Source organism: Scyliorhinus canicula, chromosome 8 (assembly GCF_902713615.1).
Source record: "Scyliorhinus canicula chromosome 8, sScyCan1.1, whole genome shotgun sequence".
NCBI lineage: Eukaryota > Metazoa > Chordata > Chondrichthyes > Carcharhiniformes > Scyliorhinidae > Scyliorhinus > Scyliorhinus canicula.
Window position 1 is genome coordinate 9,931,891 of NC_052153.1, and position 19,826 is coordinate 9,951,716.

Here is a 19,826-nt window from a genome sequence, read left to right on the forward strand (position 1 = left end):
TCCCGATTCCCTTTTGCCATTCCATGCCCTGATATGACCACCCACACAGTCATTAGGGCCCTGCATAGTGTCTTCACCCTGTTCAGTTTCCCCAGCTACGTGCACAGCAACCGGGGTTCGTCCTTTATGAGCGACGAGCTGCGTCAGTACCTGATCGACAAGGGCATCACCTCGAGCAGGACTACCAGCTACAACCCCAGGGGGAACGGGCAGGTGGAGAGGGAGAACGCGACGGTCTGGAAGACCGTCCTGCTGACCCTCCGGTCTAGAAAACTCCAAGTCTCCCAATGGCAAGAAGTCCTCCCAGACGCGCTCCACGCAATCAGATCCCTCCTCCGACTCTTCATTTTTTCTACGGGCACTACCACGGGAGTCTCACTTCCGGCGTGGCTGAGGACACCAGGCCCGGTCCTCCTGAGGAAGCACGTCAGGGGGCACAAAACTGACCCCCTTGTTGAAAAGGTGCGCCTCCTCCATTCCAACCCCCAGTACGCATTTGTGGAGTTCCCGGACGGTCGCCAGGACACAGTATCCCTTCGGGACCTGGCACCCACTGGATCCAGCCCCCCCCACCCCCACTGAGGAACCCCTTACTCCGTTCCCTATGCTGCCGCCCCCTCCCGCCCCCGATTCCGCAAGCTCACCCCACGGGTTCCACGTGCCAGAACCAGCCCGCCCCCAGCCTCCGGTCGAGCCAGAGGTGTATAAAGTTCGGACGAGACCCGCCCCGGAGTCTGCCATCGTACCCCAGCTCTCAACACCCACCCAGCCACCGCAAGAGGCTGCAACCCCGGTGCTCCGCAGATCGAAAAGAACAATTCGTCCACCGGACAGACTAACTCTGTGAGCCACCACGCCCGCTGGACTCGGTTTTTTTCACAGGGGGTGAATGTGGTGAATGTGATTCACACGGGATTATAATCTGTATATATATGTGTCTATACTGTAAGTGCAGTTGCACTACCTGACCACCAGGGGAAGTAGCTCTGGGAATACTCGAGAGTTGTACTGGGCTTCTCCCTTTGCTCTGCCCAGGACTCCTCCCCCGGGAGCTGCTGTATAAAGATCAGTGCCACAGGGTCAGCCGGCCAGTTCACCGAAAGTTCAACGGCTAACAGGCTGGCTCTGTTGTAAGTATATTAAAACCGCTATTCTAATCCTACAAGCACGTGTCCGTAGAATTGTTGGTTCCAACACCAAATATGTTGACAGGGATCAGCATACGATGTATCTCTCCGCCCCCACAGAGCATGTTTCAAGCAACCACATCCCCACCACCACTGTTCCGAGGTATTCCCTTGGTCTTTCTTTCTCATTCCACCACCCCACACAACCCCCGTCTGGCATCTCCAAAACCTCTCCTCTCTAAATCCCTTTCCGTATCCCCCCCCCCATCACTATTCTCCCTTCCTCTCACTTATTTCCCTCCATGGCTTCATGTGCCCGTCTGCATTTCCCTTCCCGCCTACCCCTCCTCTGGTTGGTCCAGTTATGCCCCTGCTCTCTAATTATGCTTGACCTGAAGCCTGCACATTCCCAACTTCCCATGGGCAATCCTACTGACAAATGACTAGTTTTTTTAACTACAGAAGTGAAAGGCAAACATTTGGTCATTACCTCTCAAGAAAGTTTTCTGTGCAGACATGTTTCTTCCATTCAGTCGATATAGAGTCAGGACTCATCTGTTTGGACATAGAAAGCACTGTCCCTGCCATAAATATCATTCTTTTAAAAACAATGAAGATAAAAAAACTAAAATAAAAACAGAAATATGGAGCAGACAAAATTGAACTGAGTCGCTTCAAATATTTTGTAATTTGTGGTCTGAAAGTTAGCAAACCAAGAACTGTCTGTTTCCTGTCCTTCAACCAATTTCAGACCAATGCTGCACATTCTCTGTCATACCATAAAGAAATACAACATTTCAAATTAAGGGATAAAAGTTTACTTATTAATAATGATGGATGACTTCAACTTAGCGATGAAAAACCAGAATTGCGCCAATGAGATGCATACAATGAATAACAGAACTTATAAATGTTATGTACAACCCTTTGCAGAAAGTGTGAATTTCAGAAGGGAATATCTGACCATCAGCTTCAGTGAGCAATATAATAGAAACACAGGACTAGATTTTCCATGCAACTCGCCGCATGTTTTGCGGCGGTGGACGCGGCTTGCCATTGACCAGCGGCAGGATGTTCTGGTCCCGCTGTGGTCAACGGGGTTTCCATTGAATGCACCCCTCGGCTCTGGGAAACCCCTGTTGGAGCTGCGCCATCAGCGGGACCGGAGGCGTGAGCAGCCGTAAAATTGCAGCCCGAGGATTTGAAAGCTAAAATAAAGCAGTGTTTGTTTTTCTTTTGTTTAACATCTTCACACCCTTTTTTTTCCAATTGGGGAACAGTGAGGGAGTGTTGGAAAGATCAGCAGGCTGAGCATCAAACTATTGAATGGTTATTACGAACACTCCTTTTCATGGCCACCAAGACCTGGAGTGTGATTTGAACTCCCAGCTTCTGGTTCAGAGGTAAGTGTGCTGAGCCTCGAGATATCGATTACTCAATACTCAAAACAGGAAAGCTTTCAAAACGCTAATTTTCATAGGCCAAATCGGGACGGGAAGGAGTCAGGGAAACAAAAGTGGTGGTGACTATAAAAGCTCAGGAGGCCCGAGAAGGTGAATTCAAATGGCACTTTATTTTAAGCCAAAAGAAAAGGCGCTATCACGGCAAACACACAAAGGTCCCAACTGGGACTACCGATCATGCCGGTCCCAATCTGGGCCAGTTTTTATGAGGTGATTTCTACGAGCCCCAGCTGATGGACTTCCGCCCATTAACAGGGGAGCTTGTATTTCACGAGCCCCGTGGCGAGATCAATTGGACTGTCCCAGTGGATCTCATGTGGGTTATTAGGATCTCATGTAGGTTATTATAGTGACGTTGTGCATCATGTGTCCTGTCTCCAATATTGAACCTTCTGAACTTTGCAAGGGCTGGAGGAGAACGGTGGTAGTGCGGGGGGAAAAAAGTCATCCACATCATCAATTGAGCTGATTAAAGTGATTAAGTAGCTCCCTAAGAGCTTGTCTTCTAAGGTGGAGAAACTTCAAAGCCTTTTTTCACAGTGCTCAGCAAAGGTTTATACCAACAAAAAGGAAGGACGGTAGAAAGAGAGAAAATCGACCGTGGATATCTAAGGAAATAAGAGAGAGTATCAAATTGAAGGAAAAAGCATTCAAAGTGGCAAAGATTAGTGGGAGACTAGAGGACTGCGAAATTATACTATAATAACCTACATGAGATCCTAAAGCTCCTAAAAAAGCTATAAAGAAGAGTAAGGTAGATTATGAGAGTAAACTTGCTCAGAATATAAAAACAGATAGTAAAGGTTTCTACAAATATATAAAACCAAAGAGTGGCTAAGGTAAATATTGGTCCTTCAGAGGATGAAAAGGGAGATTTAATAATGAGAGATGAGGAAATGGCTGAGGAACTGAACAGGTTTTTTGGGTCGGTCTTCACAGTGGAAGACACAAATAACATGCCAGTGACTGATGGAAATGAGGTTATGACAGGTGAGGACCTTGAGATGATTGTTATCACTAAGGAGGTAGTGATGGTCAAGCTAATGGGGCTAAAGGTAGACAAGTCTCCTGGCCCTGATGGAATGCGTCTCAGAGTACTAAAAGAGATAGCTAGGGAAATTGCAAATGCACGAGTGATAATTAACAAAATTCCCTAGACTCTGGGGTGGTCCCGGCAGATTGGAAATGAGCAAACGTGACACCACTGTTTAAAAAAGGAGGTAGGCAGACAGCAGGTAATTATAGGCCAGTTAGCTTAACATCGGTAGTAGGGAAGATGCTGGAATCTATCATCAAGGAAGAAATAGCGAGGCATTTGGATGGAAATTGTCCCATTGGGCAGACGCAGCATGGGTTCATAAAGGGCAGGTCGTGCCTAACTATTTTAGTGGAATTTTTTGAGGACATTACCAGTGCGGTAGATAACGGGGAGCCAATGGATGTGGTCTGGATTTCCAGAAAGCTTTTGACAAGGTGCCACACAAAAGGTTGCTGCATAAGATAAAGATGCATGGCATTAAGGGTAAAGTAGTAGCATGGATAGAGGATTGGTTAATTAATAGAAATCAAAGAGTGGGCATTAATAGGTGTTTCTCTGGTTGACAATCAGTAGCTAGTGATGTCCCTCAGGGATCAGTGTTGGGCCCACAATTGTTCACAATTTACATAGATGATTTGCAGTTGGGGACCAAGTGCAATGTGTCCAAGTTTGCAGACGACACTAAGATGAGCGGTAAAGCAAAAAGTGCAGAGGATACCGGAAGTCTGCAGAGGGATTTGGATAGGTTAAGTGAATGGGCTAGGGTCTGGCAGATGGAATACAATGTTGACAAATGTAAGGTTATCCATTTTGGTAGGAATAACAGCAAAAGGGATTATTATTTAAATGATAAAATATTAAAACATGCTGCTGTGCAGAGAGATCTGGGTGTGCTAGTGCATGAGTGGCAAAAAGTTGGTTTACAGGTGCAACAGGTGATTAAGAAGGCAAATGGAGTTTTGTTCTTCATTCTAGAGGGATGGGGTTTATGGACTAGGGAGGTTATGCTGCAATTGTATACGGTGTTAGTGTGGCCACACCTGAAGTATTGTGTTCAATTTCGGTCTCCTTACCTGAGAAAAGACGTACTGGCGTTGGAGGGTGTGGAGAGGAGATTCACTCGGTTAATCCCAGAGTTGAAGGGATTGGATTATGAGGAGAGGTTGAGTAGACTGGGACTGTATTTGTGGGACTTTAGAAGGATGCGGGGGAATCTTATAGAAACATATAAAATTATGAAGGGAATAGATAGGATAGATGCGGGCAGGTTGTTTCCAAGGGCGGGTGAAAGCAGAACTGGGGGGCATAGCATCAAAATAAGGGGAAGTAGATTTAGGACTGAGTTTAGGAGTAACTTCTTCACCCAAAGGGTTGTGAATCTATGGACTTCCTTGCCCAGTGTAGCAGTTGAGGCTCCTTCATTAAATGTTTTTAAGATAAAGATAGATAGTTTTTTTGAAGAATAAAGGGATTAAGGGTTATTGTGTTCTGGCCGGAAAGTAGAGCTGAGTCCACAAAAGATCAGCCATAATCTCATTGAATGGCGGGGCAGGCTCGAAGGGCCAGATGGCCTACTCCTGCTCCTAGTTCTTATGTTCTTATGTATTGAAATTTTCATGGGGCCAGCCATTGGGAACTGTGAAAAGCTGAACACCTCCAGCTTGTCAGGAACAGAACGATAGGGTGATAAAAGTTTTATTTGATCGGAAAAGTGTAAGTTTTTAACAGAATCTATTGCACAGCAGTGGAATTCTAATGGCACTAACATTTCCTTACACTATCATGGGTTCAAGCTCTCCATCTGCCCTGCCCAATTTGAAGGTGTAGATGCTTTCATTTTCTCAAATCATGCATGGACGGTAGAAACAGCAATGGCTGCCAAGTTAAGCCAGAACAAACCTGCTTCTCTGATGAATGGCCTCCATTCCCGCTCATGACCAGTAATTGAACTCTAATCCTTACCCCCTCACCAATTAACTTGCCGCTTCCGCCAAATATCAGAAGATTGCCGGCTTCGCAACAAACCCACTTCCTGAACTCCACCGAAATCAAAACCAAACTCTGGCCCTAAACATGCAAAAAAAGTCCATCCCCTCAATAAGTGAACAGTCGCCAATATATAAATAGATTGATTAAAGTGAAAATATATCAGCCTGCAACTATGGGCTCTTAACCGAAAATCAATCATAGGTAAAATAACAGAAACCACTCTGAGGTCAACAACAATGAGACACTCTTGAATTGATGAACAAAAGTGCTGACCGCACTTGGAAGCAATGTTATGTTGCTCCAAAGTTATGTGCCCACATTTCTGTTCATCAATTGAAATAACACAGGAAAAAGTCAAGGAAAAGATATGACAGATACCTCGAGTCCACGGCCTCCTGTAAATATCATTATCGAGTCGACCTTGGTAACAATACTTGTCAGTATGATCTAGATGCTGAGGTGTTGGAAGTAGTAACCAGTTTACTGTAAGCTTCTGTCTGGTCAAAGCCTACACCGGTGCCAATAGATTATTAACATGACCAATGCAAATGTGAAAATTAAATTTAATTGAATTGCAGAACTAAATTCCATCAACTTTTAACTATCCAAGCTATCTGATCTACAGGATGCAGCTGTTCAAAATACACTCTTTAAAATAAATTTATACTGACACATTTTATCACAGCAGCAGAATATTCCAAAGCACTTTATAATCATTTTTTAAAAACTTAAGTCATTGTTGTGTAAGCAAGCAACCGTGTTTTCAAATCCTTAGTTAGACTTGAACCCAGAGCTTGCTAGCTCAAAAGGTAAGAGTGCTCTATTGTATCAGTTGAGCCAACTAAAAATAAATATGTTCTATTTCTCCAAAAGCAGGATAAAAATATTCATTGGCACAAGGTGTGCCATCAGCTAATTTCAGGACCAGGCCTGCACAGGAATCTTTTGGGCTGAAGGGCAGTTGACGCAGATGTGACTGCTGAAAACAAATTAAAGCAGGGTCGAAGGACGCATCCATTTGCTCTCCAAGCTCATCAGTTTTATAGCTCCCCACTTAGGTGAATTGGACATTCTGATTTCTCCCTCAGTGTACCCGAACAGGCGCCGGAATGTGGCGACTAGGGGCTTTTCACAGTAACTTCATTGCAGTGTTAATGTATGCCCACTTGTGACAATAAAGATTATTATTATTACTTAATATAGAGAATGCAAACTCAGAAATTTACCCCCTGCAAGTACACAAGGGAAGAGAAAATTGTGCTACATCTTAACTACTTCCTATGTTGTGGATAATCGATTTAGAAGAGGAAGTGCTTTTCATTGATAGCAATCTCCCCCGACTTACTTTCAGTTTAATTATTTCTGTTTTTGAAGCCTTTTAGGTCTATCTAATGACTGTCAATGTGACAAAATAAGAAGCAAAAGAAATGATGCACATTTAGAAAACAATGTTGCCTTACACAAAGGATAATTTAGCACTCATTACCCGATTGTAAAGATAAATAGCTAAACAAAATGATTTTCATTGTCAAATGTAGAATAAAATTGTGTTATCTCTCTTTGTATTACTGTCTTTATTCTTGGTTGGGTATCTAATTAATTATCTCGCTGTCTATATCCTCTATCCATTATTTCCAACTCTTTGACTGGCTCTTACATAGGGCTGGAGTTCCTTATCTTGAAGCTGGTCATGGGAGTTTAGAAATTTCCTGGCTTGATCTGCCTGCCTCGGGAGGAAGTTCCCACAAAGCTGAGGGGCGGGATTCTCTCAGGCAGAGCTGCTTCGGAGAATTGGAAATTGCACTGTTTTTTCACGTGACGCCATTTCACAATTCTCACAACCGGCGAAAACAGCGTGATCATGATCAGCACCGCGGTGCCTGGAGTGTCGCCCAAGTGGGAGTGTTCATCAATTCTCCGGGCTGCCCGGGGATTCTGCGGCCCGGATAGGCCGGAGTCCCGACGGCTTGACCTGGGGTCATGCCGGCGCCATTCTAACTTGCTAATAAAAATCGTCAGCCAGTCGTGCTGGCTGATGATGTGGGAGCAGGAGGACAGGGGACAGCGTGTGGGGCATCTAGGCATGGCGGGACAGGCACGGCCATGACTTGGGGGGAGGGGGGAACGAGGGGGTAGGGCCTCCATGCTCCATGACTTGGGGGGCGTGGGGATGACAGGGCCGCTGGCCTAGAACAGCCCGCCATGGCAGGGCGGCGCCAAAGCCACGGCTGTCATTACGGCGGCCAGGCTGATGGGCACCAACCCCGAGCGTTGGCTAAGCGCAAGGCTGCCGGACATGAGCACGGGTGCCGGACACCCCGGGGGCGGCCCTCCCAGCCGACGGCACCCACCGGCGGGTTGGTCCAGTGCCATCCACCGATGGCGCTAGCAGGAGGGACGGGCAACAGTGGTCGGAGCACTGAGGGTGTGGGCAGGAGTCTGGGTGCATGTGTGGCTGTGGAGCAATCAGCCAACCGGGGCAGGCATGTAGCCCATGGTACCTGGCTGTAGAGGGGGCCATGCGCCATCCCTAAACATGTTGTACACCCCCACCCCCTGCAGATCATAATGTTTGGGCACCAGCCAGCGATGTTGGCTGCCGTGGCGGGAGCCGCTGCCCTGCATGCAGCCCTGTGGTAGCGTCGGTGCAGGCGGCTCAGAACGCCTGCGGCGGCTGCAGCAGAGGGGTAGGCTGCAGCAGAGGGTTAGGCTGCAGCAGAGGGGTAGGCTGCAGCAGAGGGGTAGGCTGCAGCAGAGGGTTAGGCTGCAGCAGAGGGTTAGGCTGCAGCAGAGGGTTAGGCTGCAGCAGAGGGGTAGGCTGCAGCAGAGGGTTAGGCTGCAGCAGAGGGGTAGGCTGCAGCAGAGGGTTAGGCTGCAGCAGAGGGTTAGGCTGCAGCAGAGGGTTAGGCTGCAGCAGAGGGGTAGGCTGCAGCAGAGGGTTAGGCTGCAGCAGAGGGGTAGGCTGCAGCAGAGGGTTAGGCTGCAGCAGAGGGTTAGGCTGCAGCAGAGGGTTAGGCTGCAGCAGAGGGGTAGGCTGCAGAGGGCCATGTGGCACCCGCTCAGGCTGCAGGGCCTTCGCCCGACGGGCACAGGAGGAGGAGGCGGAGGATAACAACGAGGGCGAGGCACAGGATGTGGATACTGATGTGGTTGAGGAGCAGGAGGAGGGGGAGGAGCAGGTGGTGCCAAGGCGCCGGAGGCGTTCGATGAGGCCTTGTGTCTACCGACGCTGCATGTCCTTCGAGGACCTGCCGGACAGGGCATGCAGGAGGAGACTCCGGATGAGCCTGAAACCGTTGCCCATATCTGCCACCTGATGGCACACCTGGCACCGCGTGCTCTCCCGGTGGCCGTCAAGTTGATGGTGGCCCTGAACCTCTATGTCATGGGATCGTTCCAGGTGCCGAGTGGGGACCTGTCCAGCATCTCCCAGGCATTGGCGCACCGGTGCATCTGTGCAGTGACTGATGCCCTGTACATTGTGGTCCGGTACATCCAGTTCCCTGTGGACCGGGCCCACCAGTATGCCCGGGCAGTGGGATTCGCCGCCGTGGCCAGGATACCCATGGTACCGGGGGCGATCGATGGGGTGCACGTCGCCATGCAGCCACCAGCGGAGAAGAGGGCCGTGTTCACTAACCAGAAAGGGGTCCTATTCCATGAATATTCAGGTGGTCTGTGACCACCAGATGAAGATCCTGCACATCTCCGCCCATGTACCCGGGCAGTACATGACGCGTTTATCCTGGCGCAATCGTTCATCCCCGCAATGTTCGAGGGACGCCCCCTGGTTGAGGGGCTGTTGCTGGGTGACAAGGGTTACCTGTTGCTGTCGTGGCTCATGACGCGTATACAGAGACCACAAACCAACACGGAGACCCGCTACAATGAGGCCCACGCAGAAACCAGGGGTGTGATGGAGAGGTGCTTTGGGATGCTGGAGATGCGCTTCAGGTGCCTGGATCACTCTGGAGGAGCCTTACAGTCCCAGTCGGAGAGGGTCGGCCGCATCGTTATGGTCTGCTGCGTCCTCCACAATGTAGCCCAGCAGAGGGGCGATGTGCTGGAGGAGGAGGGCGAGCCCGAGGAAGGAGGCGCCTCTTCGGATGGGGTGCATAGGGGGAGGGGGGCAATTTACGCGACATGGAGGCTGGATATGGACACGAGGCTGCACGGCGCCACCGGCTTGGCCAGCAAGCACGCGAGGCGTTGATCGCCGTACGTTTCACCAATTAGGGTGGTAGGGGCTCGCTGAGCAAGGGCACTGGCACCACTGTACCGCTATGGTGATCCGGGACCTCCCTTGCTGGAGTCACCGGGAAGGGCCCCATAACCGCCTCCTCCCTCAGGGTGCCCGATGGCCCCCGGGCCTCTCGATGGGACAGGGGTGTGAGCGGAGAAAAGTCCCGAGGCAACCGGCACTTGGCGCTGTCAGTCCTGGAGCCCGCTGTGGTTTCGATCTGGGTCCTAACGTCCTCTGCAATGGAGCCCAGGGAGTGGGCCATCCCTGCCTGGGACTGCGCCACCTCCCTCTGGGCTTGTGCGACACCAGCCATCATCTGGGCAATGCCGCGGATGCTCTCAGCGATGGCCTGCTGAGGCTTGGACAGACCGTGGAGCGTGGCTGCAATGTCCAGCTGGCTGTGGCACATGGCTGCCTGTTAGAGGGCAGCCCTGTCCTGGGCCATGGATGACGGATGCGCATGAAGCCCCACACCTTGCATGACCTGATGCATGTCCGATACCGTTGCGCCCATTGCCTCCACCGCCGACGCAACCCGTGCGGTGTCGGCCTGGGTGGCAGCCATGACCGGCACCATTCCCTGCTCCTGGACGCAGGTGCACTGCTCCACCTGCGTCTGCAGCTGCTGGAAGCCAGCCGTCATCCCATTGTCTAGTCCCTGGGTGCCTGACTGCATTGGGACTCTGGATGGGTGTGGTAATTCCAGGAACCCGGGACCCGTCTGGGCGGCAGCTGGTTGCTGGGGCCGGGCTGCCCTCCGACCTCCAGCCCTTTGGCTGCTCCTACCTCCACCTGCTGTACCGGTACGGTTGTGTTGTGCGCACCGTTGAGTGTCCCAGAAGCCTCATCACTAAAGTGCCCAACCGAGGTGATATTCTCTGCGATGGTGGAGGGTATGGGAGATAGCAGTGATGCCAAGTCCAGGTCCTCATCGGAGCCAAAGTCAGGTCTCCTGCGTCGCCCTTGGTCCGATGGTCATTGTCACGCCCCCGTCTGAGAGTCACTGTCCAGTCTGTCCGTCAACTGTGTTCCCGTCCTCTGTGTGGCACTGTCCTGGGTCGCCATTCTCTGTGTGGCACTGTCCTGAGTCGCCATTCTCTGTGTGGCACTGTCCTGGGTCGCCATTCTCTGTGTGGCACTGTCCTGGGTCGCCATTCTCTGTGTGGCACTGTCCTGGGTCGCCATTCTCTGTGTGGCACTGTCCTGGGTCGCCATTCTCTGTGTGGCACTGTCCTGGGTCGCCATTCTCTGTGTGTCACTGTCTTGGGTGTCGCGTGCATCTGTGTCCTGCGTCTTTGTGTCCTGGCTGTCGGTGTCCTGGGTGTCCGTCCTCTGTGCATCAGTGTCCTAGGTCTCAGTGTCGGTGGGAGGGCTTCCTTGCCGTCAGCCTTCCCAGCCATGGCATGCATCCCTGGGGGCCTCTGGACCTGGCACTGGTCTTGGGCGAGGTACACCAGACGGGCCGGGATGACCGGCAGCAGGTCCTGGAAGACACAAGACAGCATGTATCATTAGACACGCGGGCTGGGGTGAGGGGGTGGAGTGGGGGGGGGGGGGGGGGGGGGGGAGGTGTGTGTGGGAGTGGGGTGAGGGGGTGGAGTGGGGGAGGAATGGGGTGAGGGGGTGGAGCCAGGCAGGGGAGTCTCACTTGCTGGTGCACCTCCAATCTGGCAAGGGGCAACCTCCCGGTCCTCGGCTCCGCCAACAATGTCCAGTGCCCTCTGCTTGTGGACTGTGAGGGGGTGCAGCACTCCGGTTCTCTCACGCTCCCTGTGGTTGTGGGCTGTCTTATCCTGGGGATTGGGGGGGGTGTGTGTGTGTGTGCGTGTGTGTGTGTGTGTGTGAAACCATCAGAGTTAGGCAGTCTGCCGCATACCGCACAGCTGTTGGCTAGATGATGGCATGCAAACACAGGGCACCCAGCCAAGGCTGTTCACATGGTTGGGTGCAGCGCATGTGGGTCAGGTGGGGGCTTTTGCCCTCCTCCTGGGGGTGGGGGGGAGGGAGCATTTTCACATGTGTGGGTGGTAGGGATGGGGTGGTGCCAGGGGCATGTCTCTGTTACTCACCCTGGCTGCCCTCCTCAGGTCATGCATCTTCTTGCGGCACTATTCGCCAGTCCGTGGCATGTGCCCCACTGCGCTGACGGCGTTGCCCACCTCCCTCCAATTACGCCGGACTGTGCTGCTTGGGTGGCTGTGTCCCCGTCTGGGGCACAGGATCGCTCTCCTCGACCGCGTCCAGCAACGTATCGAGGTCGTGGTCCCTGAACCTCGGGGTGGCATGCCGGGCAACGGCCATCTTGCGGGTCCCGGGACTGTGCGCTGCTCATGCACCTTTAGGCGCCGCAGCTCCGCGTCATTGACATGTCCCATGTATCCGACGCTGGTCTGGCGCCGCACTTCTCGCGGCGCCCTGCTGGCCCCATTTGCAGGCCTGAATCGCTCCTCAGAGCAGCCCGTTCACGCAGTCGTAAAACGCGACCCCTGCTAACCACTGCGCCACATACCGCCCTGTCTAATGGATTCCTGGCTCTCAGCCAAGAATATATATGATAATTCACACTGTCTTTGTAAGTGCAGTAGCGCTATCCTACCACTAGGTGGAGTAGCGCTGGGAGTACTCAGGAACTTGTACTGGGCTCCACCCTTGGCTCTGCCCACGACTCCTCCCCCTAGTGCAGCTGTATAAAAACCCTTGTCCAGAGTCAGCCTGAGTTCACTAAGAGTTCATCAACAGGTAACAGGCTGTCTCTGAAGTAAGTCGATTAAAGCCTAGATTCATATCGGAAACACGTGTCTGGTGAATTGATGGTTCCATCAGGCTGCACATTTTAGAAAGTTATTCAAACAGTCCCTCAGTAAAATGAATCAAACAAAATTGACTTACGATTTGCTCATTGTTTATATCATAACTCAATCAGCTCACTCAGTGACACTCAACATTCTGGATAGTCAATTTATATTTTCAGAACAGATAAAAGATTTGAGTGGACCAATTCTTTATTGCATAATTATATCTTAAGTATAGAAGAGAAATATCCCCATTCTTTACCTCATGAAGATAGTCTATGCTCTGATACTTAACAGCGGTATACATCGTGACACTTCAATCAAAGTCATCTGAATGAATACACTTGCCACATGTTCCTGCATTAGACAGAAAGGAGACCACTTAATGGTGTTAAATCTGATCAATTATACTTATATTGGTAAACATACTTTAACATACTGTACAAAATGTTCTTCTCATCGTGTTACGATTATTCCTTAACATCTCTGTAACATCACAATTGTTAACTCTCTGTGAAACATTAACAGATGCAAACAAATCTAGCGCAAAGTCATAGGGCCCATTTTGCATGATATAGGATTCTATAGAAAACAGGGTAAAAGGAGAACCAAATGATCTATGTTATATGTTTCTAATTGATGACAACCCAAAGGACCCTTGGAGTACAAATGACTTCCCCACCCCACACCACCCACTCCCCACATGTCAATTACCAGTGTCATCTCTTATAAAAAATGCATCTCCTGTTGAAAACATTATGAAGATGGGCTAACAGGGACAGTCTTTGGCTGACAGATCGACCACATGTAAATTGTATACAGTAATAACTCAGCAAATCACAGCAACATGGATTTGGAAGGGGAGGATTCTGCCTAGCGAACCTGGTCAAGTAGAGTGGAAAATCCAACCATGTGGAACTAGTTTTCCAAAGGCATTGGGCCAGATTCCACATAAAGCAGTAGCAATTCATGGTAAATCTTGGGAATGGATAAGAAATCAGCTTAATGGTAAAGAAAAAAGCAGAGAATTCTACAGAAGGAATTTTCGACAACAAGGCCAACATAACTGGAGGTTCTGCCAACAGTAAATGGGGGAAGAATGGACAAATGTCTACAGTATGGGCACGGAATGCTGCTGATATGAATGCAGGGCTGTAAGATTGTACAGAGAAAGAGTAGTTTTGTCGGTCAGCAAGGATAGGAATGATGGGCAAATTAGATTATCAGCAAGCAAGGATGCAGATGATTTTTGGTGTTTATGCAGCGTAAAGGATGGAAGGGGAGCAAAGAAGACATTATAAAAATTAAGTCTAGAGGTGACAAAATCATGCAGTGGTAATGGCGAGGGGGGGGAGAAGGAGCGGGGGTCATTGAATAAGTGGAAATAAACAATGTTGGGGTTAATTGGGGGTTTAATGCTCAGCTGTTTCTGGAACATGAAGTCAAGCTTTCACACAGGATAAGTTGGGCAGAGTAAGTGACCAGAGGAAGGGATGGAGTAAATATCAAGAGAAGAGTTTATGTTGGAAACTCCAAGCAATGGCTTTGCTCCTCCTGATATTCAATTGAAGGAAATCATAGAATCATAGAATTTACAGTGCAGAGGAGGCCATTCGGCCCATCAAGTCTGCACCGGCTCTTTGAAAGAGCACCCTACCCAAGTGCACACCTCCACCCTATCCCCATAACCCAGTAACCCCACCCTACACTAAGGGCAATTTTGGACATTAAGGGCAATTTAGCATGGCCAATCCACCTAACCTGCACATCTTTGGACTGTGGGAGGAAACCGGAGCACCCGGAGGAAACCCATGCACACACGGGGAGAACGTGCAGACTCCGCACAGACAGAGACCCAAGCCGCGAATCGAACCTGGGACCCTGGAGCTGGGAAGCCATTGTGCTAACCACTATGCTACCGTGCTGCCCTAAAGGTTGGATAATTTGTTGCATGACAAATTAGATAGTTTTTTCTTCTTCTTTTTAAAAAATTAATTTTAGAGTACCCAATTCATTTTTTTCAATTAAAGGGCAGTTTAGTATGGCCAATCCACCTACCTACCCTGCACATCTTGGGTTGTGGGGGCGAAACCCATGCAAACACGGGGAGAATGTGCAAACTCCACATGGACAGTGACCCAGAGCTGGAATTGAACCTGGGACCTGAGGCTGCAGGGCTAACCCACTGCGCCACCGCACTGCCCCCACAAATTAGATAGTTAAGGGATCAAGGGTAGCTAATGTCTCAAACATATTAATGGTAGTTAACCTGATCCATCGGATTGTATCATGTTGACAAGAATGTGGACGATGAAGAGGAAAGGCCCAGCAATAGATCCTTGGTGTCTGAAAGTGACAATTATGGTCTAAAAATGGATTGATGCTCGATACATCTAATGCCGAATCATATAAGAAAATCAGTGAAGTGAGAGTCAAAATCATACTCAAACTGTAGAGCGTGCTAGTCAATCACAGCTCGCATGCTTTGTCCTTTTCCGGTCACTCAGAACACAAAGGACAGGAAGCAACCCACAATCGTACAGAACAAGGTACATATAGGGTTAATGTGGGACTGAGTACAGTACTGCCCACACAGTGGTGTAGGTTAGCACATGACCTGCACCCAGGGTCAGTATGGCGTTGGACAGACTTCCATGCAGACCCAAAACATGGGGAACACTCCGAGCTTGCATCCTTGACTATATTATTTTTATACCATTACTATATTATTACTGTATCATATTTACTATATATACTTCACTCGATGCTTGTGCTTTGTATTTACATTGTGTATTTATCATATGTCCTATGTTTTTCATGTATGGAACGATCTGCCTGGATTGTACGTACAACAATACTTTTCGCTGTCTCTCGGTACACGTGACAATAAATCTAAATCTTTGTAAATAATTCTAATAGTTAATAAAGACTTACAGATAACCTACTTCAGACATTAAAACGTACCAAGATGTAACCAACACCCCACAACAAATAGAGCCAGCAAGATGGCCAACTTTAGAACTCTGAATCAAGCGTAATGGGAGAGGCATGGGACTGTTCAGTTATGGAAATAGGAGACTATACATTCTACAGAACTTTAAAAGATAGTACATAGTCTAGAAAAGGAGTATCACTTCAAATTAAATTGCAAGAGCAGGTCAAAGCGATACCGGCTTAAACATTCAAACAGTTCATTTAGAATTGGCATCAGAAAGTTCTTCATATTCAAAAGAATTTGCATTTATATCACGCTTCTCGCAATCACCAGACATCTCAAAGTACCTTCATTTGCGTACGGAAAGCTCTTACAAGAAAGATGTAATAAGATGATTGAGGGATAACAGCTTTACAAGACACTAGGGATGACTTAACTGCTCTTCTTCAAAATAGGGCTGTGGAGTTTCTTACATCCACCTGAGAAGGCAGGCAGGGCATTGGTAACATCGTATCTGAAAGGTGGCACTTCCAATAGTGCAGCACTCCCTCCGTACGGCACTGGAGTGTCAGCCTTGATTTTTGTTCTCAGGGTCTGGAGTGGAACCTGAACCCACAACCTTCTGGCTAAGAAGCAAAACTGTGACCAAATGAGCCATGGCTGCAACACTGATCAGTGAACAGAATGTATGGCAGCAGTGGTTAGCACTGTTGCTTCACAGCTCCTGGGTCCCAAGTTCGATTCCCGGCTTGGGTCACTGTCTGTGCGGAGTCTGCACACGGTCTCCCCGTGTCTGTGTGTGTTTCCTCCGGGTGCTCCGGTTTCCTTCCACAAGTCCCGAAAGATGTGCAGTTAGGTAATTTGGACATTCTGAATTCTCCCTAAGTGTACCCGAACAGGCACCGGAATGTGGTGACTAGGGGCTTTTCACAGTAACTTCATTGCAGGGTTAATGTAAGCCTACTTGTAACAATAAAGATTATTTAAAAAAAAGAATAAATGGACTTCCAACAAGAATGGCAGAAACAAAACTATCAAATCATGCGAGAGAAAAAATAGATACTATTTTATGAGATGGGGTGAAGTAAAAGGTGCAGAGTATGGTAGAAAAAATATCGGGCTGGATTCTCCGCACACCGCGCCGAAATCACATTCGGCAACGGGGCAGAGAATCCACTTTCATGCATGAAATCGGGAGCGACGCCAGTTCCGCAATTCTCCACCCCCCGAAAAGCGGCATACTCGGGGAGTACGCTGTGCCGTGTATTCACCACCTGAAGCTATTGCTTTTTTTTTAGAAATTTAGAGTACCAATTTTTTTTTTCCCAATTAAGGGGCAATTTAGAGTGGCCAATCCACCTAACCTGCACATCTTTGGGTTGTAGGGGTGAAGCCCACACAGACACGGGGACAATGTGCAAACTCCAGACGGACAGTGATCCAGGGCCGGGATTCGAACCCGGGTCTTCAGTGCCGTAGGCAGCAATGCTAACCACTGTGCCACGTTCCGCCCCTGAGGTCATTGCTTGAGGCCCGCCCCACTATTCTCCGGCCGAAGTCCCGATGGAGTATTTCTAATGTGGCCCTGCCGTTCTGAATACTCGCGAGGCGGCTGCAGACTTGGACTGCGGCCGCCACAGTCGGAGGCGGGCCAATCGGAGGGTGGGGGGTGGGATACACTCACTCGGGACTGGGGTTTTATCGTGCGTAGGTCCGGGTCAGACGAGCGGCCGATCGGGGCGCTATTTGCGGTCCAGGTCCGCTGTCTGAGTCCGCCATGGACCATGGCACAGCCACTGGAGGCCACCGCCGTGCCCATGCACAGCCTCTGACCTTAAAGTGTGGGGGAACGTTTCGGCAGCTAGAGCTGCGAGCTCCACGACAGCTGCCTGCTAGTCCCGGCAAGACTGTGGGCGAAATTCTCCCCCCCCCACGACGGGTGGGAGAATAGCGGGAGGGCCTTCCCGACTTTTTTGACGCCCTCCCGCTATTCTCCCACCCCCCCGCCGAAATCCCGACACGAATCGCTGCCGCCGTTTTTTTACGGCCGGCAGCGATTCACAGCTGTTAGAAGGGCCGAAGTCCCAGCCCTTTACGACCTTTTTACGAACGGCAAACACACCTGGTCCTGCCATTCGTAAAAACGTCGTGACCACCTGGAAAAAAATAACCATGGCACCGATTGGCACGGCAGTACCACGGCCGTGCCAAGGGTGCCATGGGCCCGCGATCGGTGCCCACCGATCGTGGGCAGCGGGCCCGATGCCCGCGCACTATTTGTCCTTCCGCCGCCCCGCAGTATCAATACGCGGGGCGGCTGAGGGGCAACCCGGACCGCGCATGCGCGGGTTTCGCGCAAAAACGCGATGACGTCACCCGCGCATGCGCGGGTGGAGTCTTCCCACCTGCGCATGCGCGGCTGACGTCATATGACGCGTCAGCCGGCGCTAAGTCCGACAAGCGGGCTTAACGATTTTCGTTAAGCCCGACTTGTCGGGGCCTCCGACGTCGGGCTGCTAGCCCCGACGGGGGACCAGAATCGGTCCCCCGTCGGGAAGGGGCGCGATGCCGTAAAACCCGCCCGGGTTTTACGGCAGTTTGACGATTTCTCCCGTTTTGGGAGAATTTCCCCCTGTGAATCTGTGGCCTTCTGACGCCAGTTTTTCTGCCGCAAAAGACCACAGTTTTCACGACGGCGTGTGGACATAGTCCCAAAAACGGAGAATCCTGCCCATAATTTCTATTCTGGAAGGATGAGCCCATTGGCCTCCTTGGCATGACACAGAGCCTACAAATTGAATCTACACTGCAGCTACATCCACAGACTGTCAGCAGCGCATCTGAAAGGGCCGGCACAGCCAAAGATGCTCGGGCGAGGTTCATAATGGAGCACCAAAAAACCCCCCACATCTCCTCAAACGCATTTTGTTTTTCAGATCTTTCTTTCATTTGAATACCACATGAGCAATAGTTGCAACTGGACGTGCATTCTTTTACTAACGTGCGGAGTTACTTGATGATATAAAACTTTACTCCAGTAATCACTCCCATGAGGGAATAATTTTAAAGCATCAATCAGTCAGATTTTTTGGGTTGGAAAGGGGCCAGAGCAGCCACTTGCTGCAGAACCAGACATTTGGAGCTTGAAGTCAAATTTGGAGATTTAGGGACAAACAAACACACTTGATCGCTTGAGTAGCCAGGCCAAAGGAACCTCCTTGAAAAGATATCGCAGTGCTTTCAAACTTATATGTCGTTCAATGGTTTCTTCTGAGTCCCGCCACGTTCCCGCCAAATTCCTACCCCTCTCGGGGCTGATTGTCCAGCGGGGGGGGGGGGGCGTTCGCACGCGCTCCCGCCGTCTCCGAGGCAACCGGCCCGGCCCCGGCGTGACTGAGCGGCCGCGTGGTGGCCACGTGCGCTTAGCCGTTATTTTTAAATCGGGCGGGCGTTCCACCCTGCCGGAACCGGAAACCCGCAGCCAGATGTTCTACTCTTTGTGGCCCATTCTCTCAGCCTTGGCCGCCATCACCATCTTTGCTCCTGGTCCTCCTCCTCAGGGGAAGCAGATGTGGCACTTGTTGGGGTGGGGTTTAACTCTGCACTTACCATCTTGGTCCAAAATTGAGGCTTGGTCCCACATTTTTTTTAATTGGCTTTTTCAAAATTTTATACATGGCTTGGTCCAAAATTGAGGCATGGTTAGAATTTCTGACCCAACATCCCACCGCCCACTCCAATCCCTGCAAGAGGCAAAGGGAAGGAAGGAGATAGGCTTCTGGACTTCTCCACCAAATGCCTTCCTGCCTCCACTGGATGTAAGTTCTAGGTGGGAAAGCCCATGATCCACCTTCCCGTAACGCCTCCAAAGGGGCCAGTTAATGACCAGCTGGTAAAGCTGTGCGTGCTGCTTGTCAGCAGGAGGGCGAAGATCCCTCGATCAACACTATTCTGTACCTTATTGAGGCCGCAGTCATGGGGTGGAGGAGGTTGGCTACTGACATCCAACCCCTGTCCTTGCTGCCGACCCTTACGGACCCCTCTCCCCGAAAGCTCCCCACACCCCCAGCAGCATTTAACTTTTTTTCCTGAATCACTGCGTGCTCCTGGGGCTCCCAGGCCACTGCTGGGTTTTGCAGACATGACCTCCTCCCATGGTGCTGCCGAGTGCAAGAGCTGCCCAACTCTGATTGGCCAGCAGCTCTGGGTGGGCAGGCGATTGTCTTCCGCCGTCCTCA

The 19,826-nt window shown here is 50.3% G+C and overlaps 1 protein-coding gene across 11 annotated transcripts in view; it reads right to left on the reverse strand.

Moving 5' to 3' along the window:
- LOC119970118 (protein shortage in chiasmata 1 ortholog-like) overlaps positions 1-18,906 on the reverse strand; it is a 120,925-nt gene extending 102,019 nt beyond the window's left edge. For 4 of the 11 annotated variants that reach the window (XR_005461544.1, XM_038804154.1, XM_038804156.1 and 1 more), the window contains exons 1-4: positions 18,772-18,906; positions 12,916-13,010; positions 5,997-6,126; positions 1,618-1,708 (exon numbers count right to left, since the gene is read on the reverse strand). Coding sequence is in view for 10 of the 11 variants with exons in the window: in XM_038804154.1 (XP_038660082.1) it covers positions 1,618-1,708; positions 5,997-6,126; positions 12,916-12,960 (266 nt within the window). In the remaining variant the exon portion in view is untranslated. Of the gene's footprint in view, positions 1-1,617; positions 1,709-5,996; positions 6,127-12,915; positions 13,011-15,438; positions 15,461-15,935; positions 16,000-18,771 lie in introns of those variants that run through there. The other 7 variants (XM_038804155.1, XM_038804151.1, XM_038804152.1 and 4 more) reach the window with 7 other exon arrangements.
- Positions 18,907-19,826: the final 920 nt, after the last annotated feature.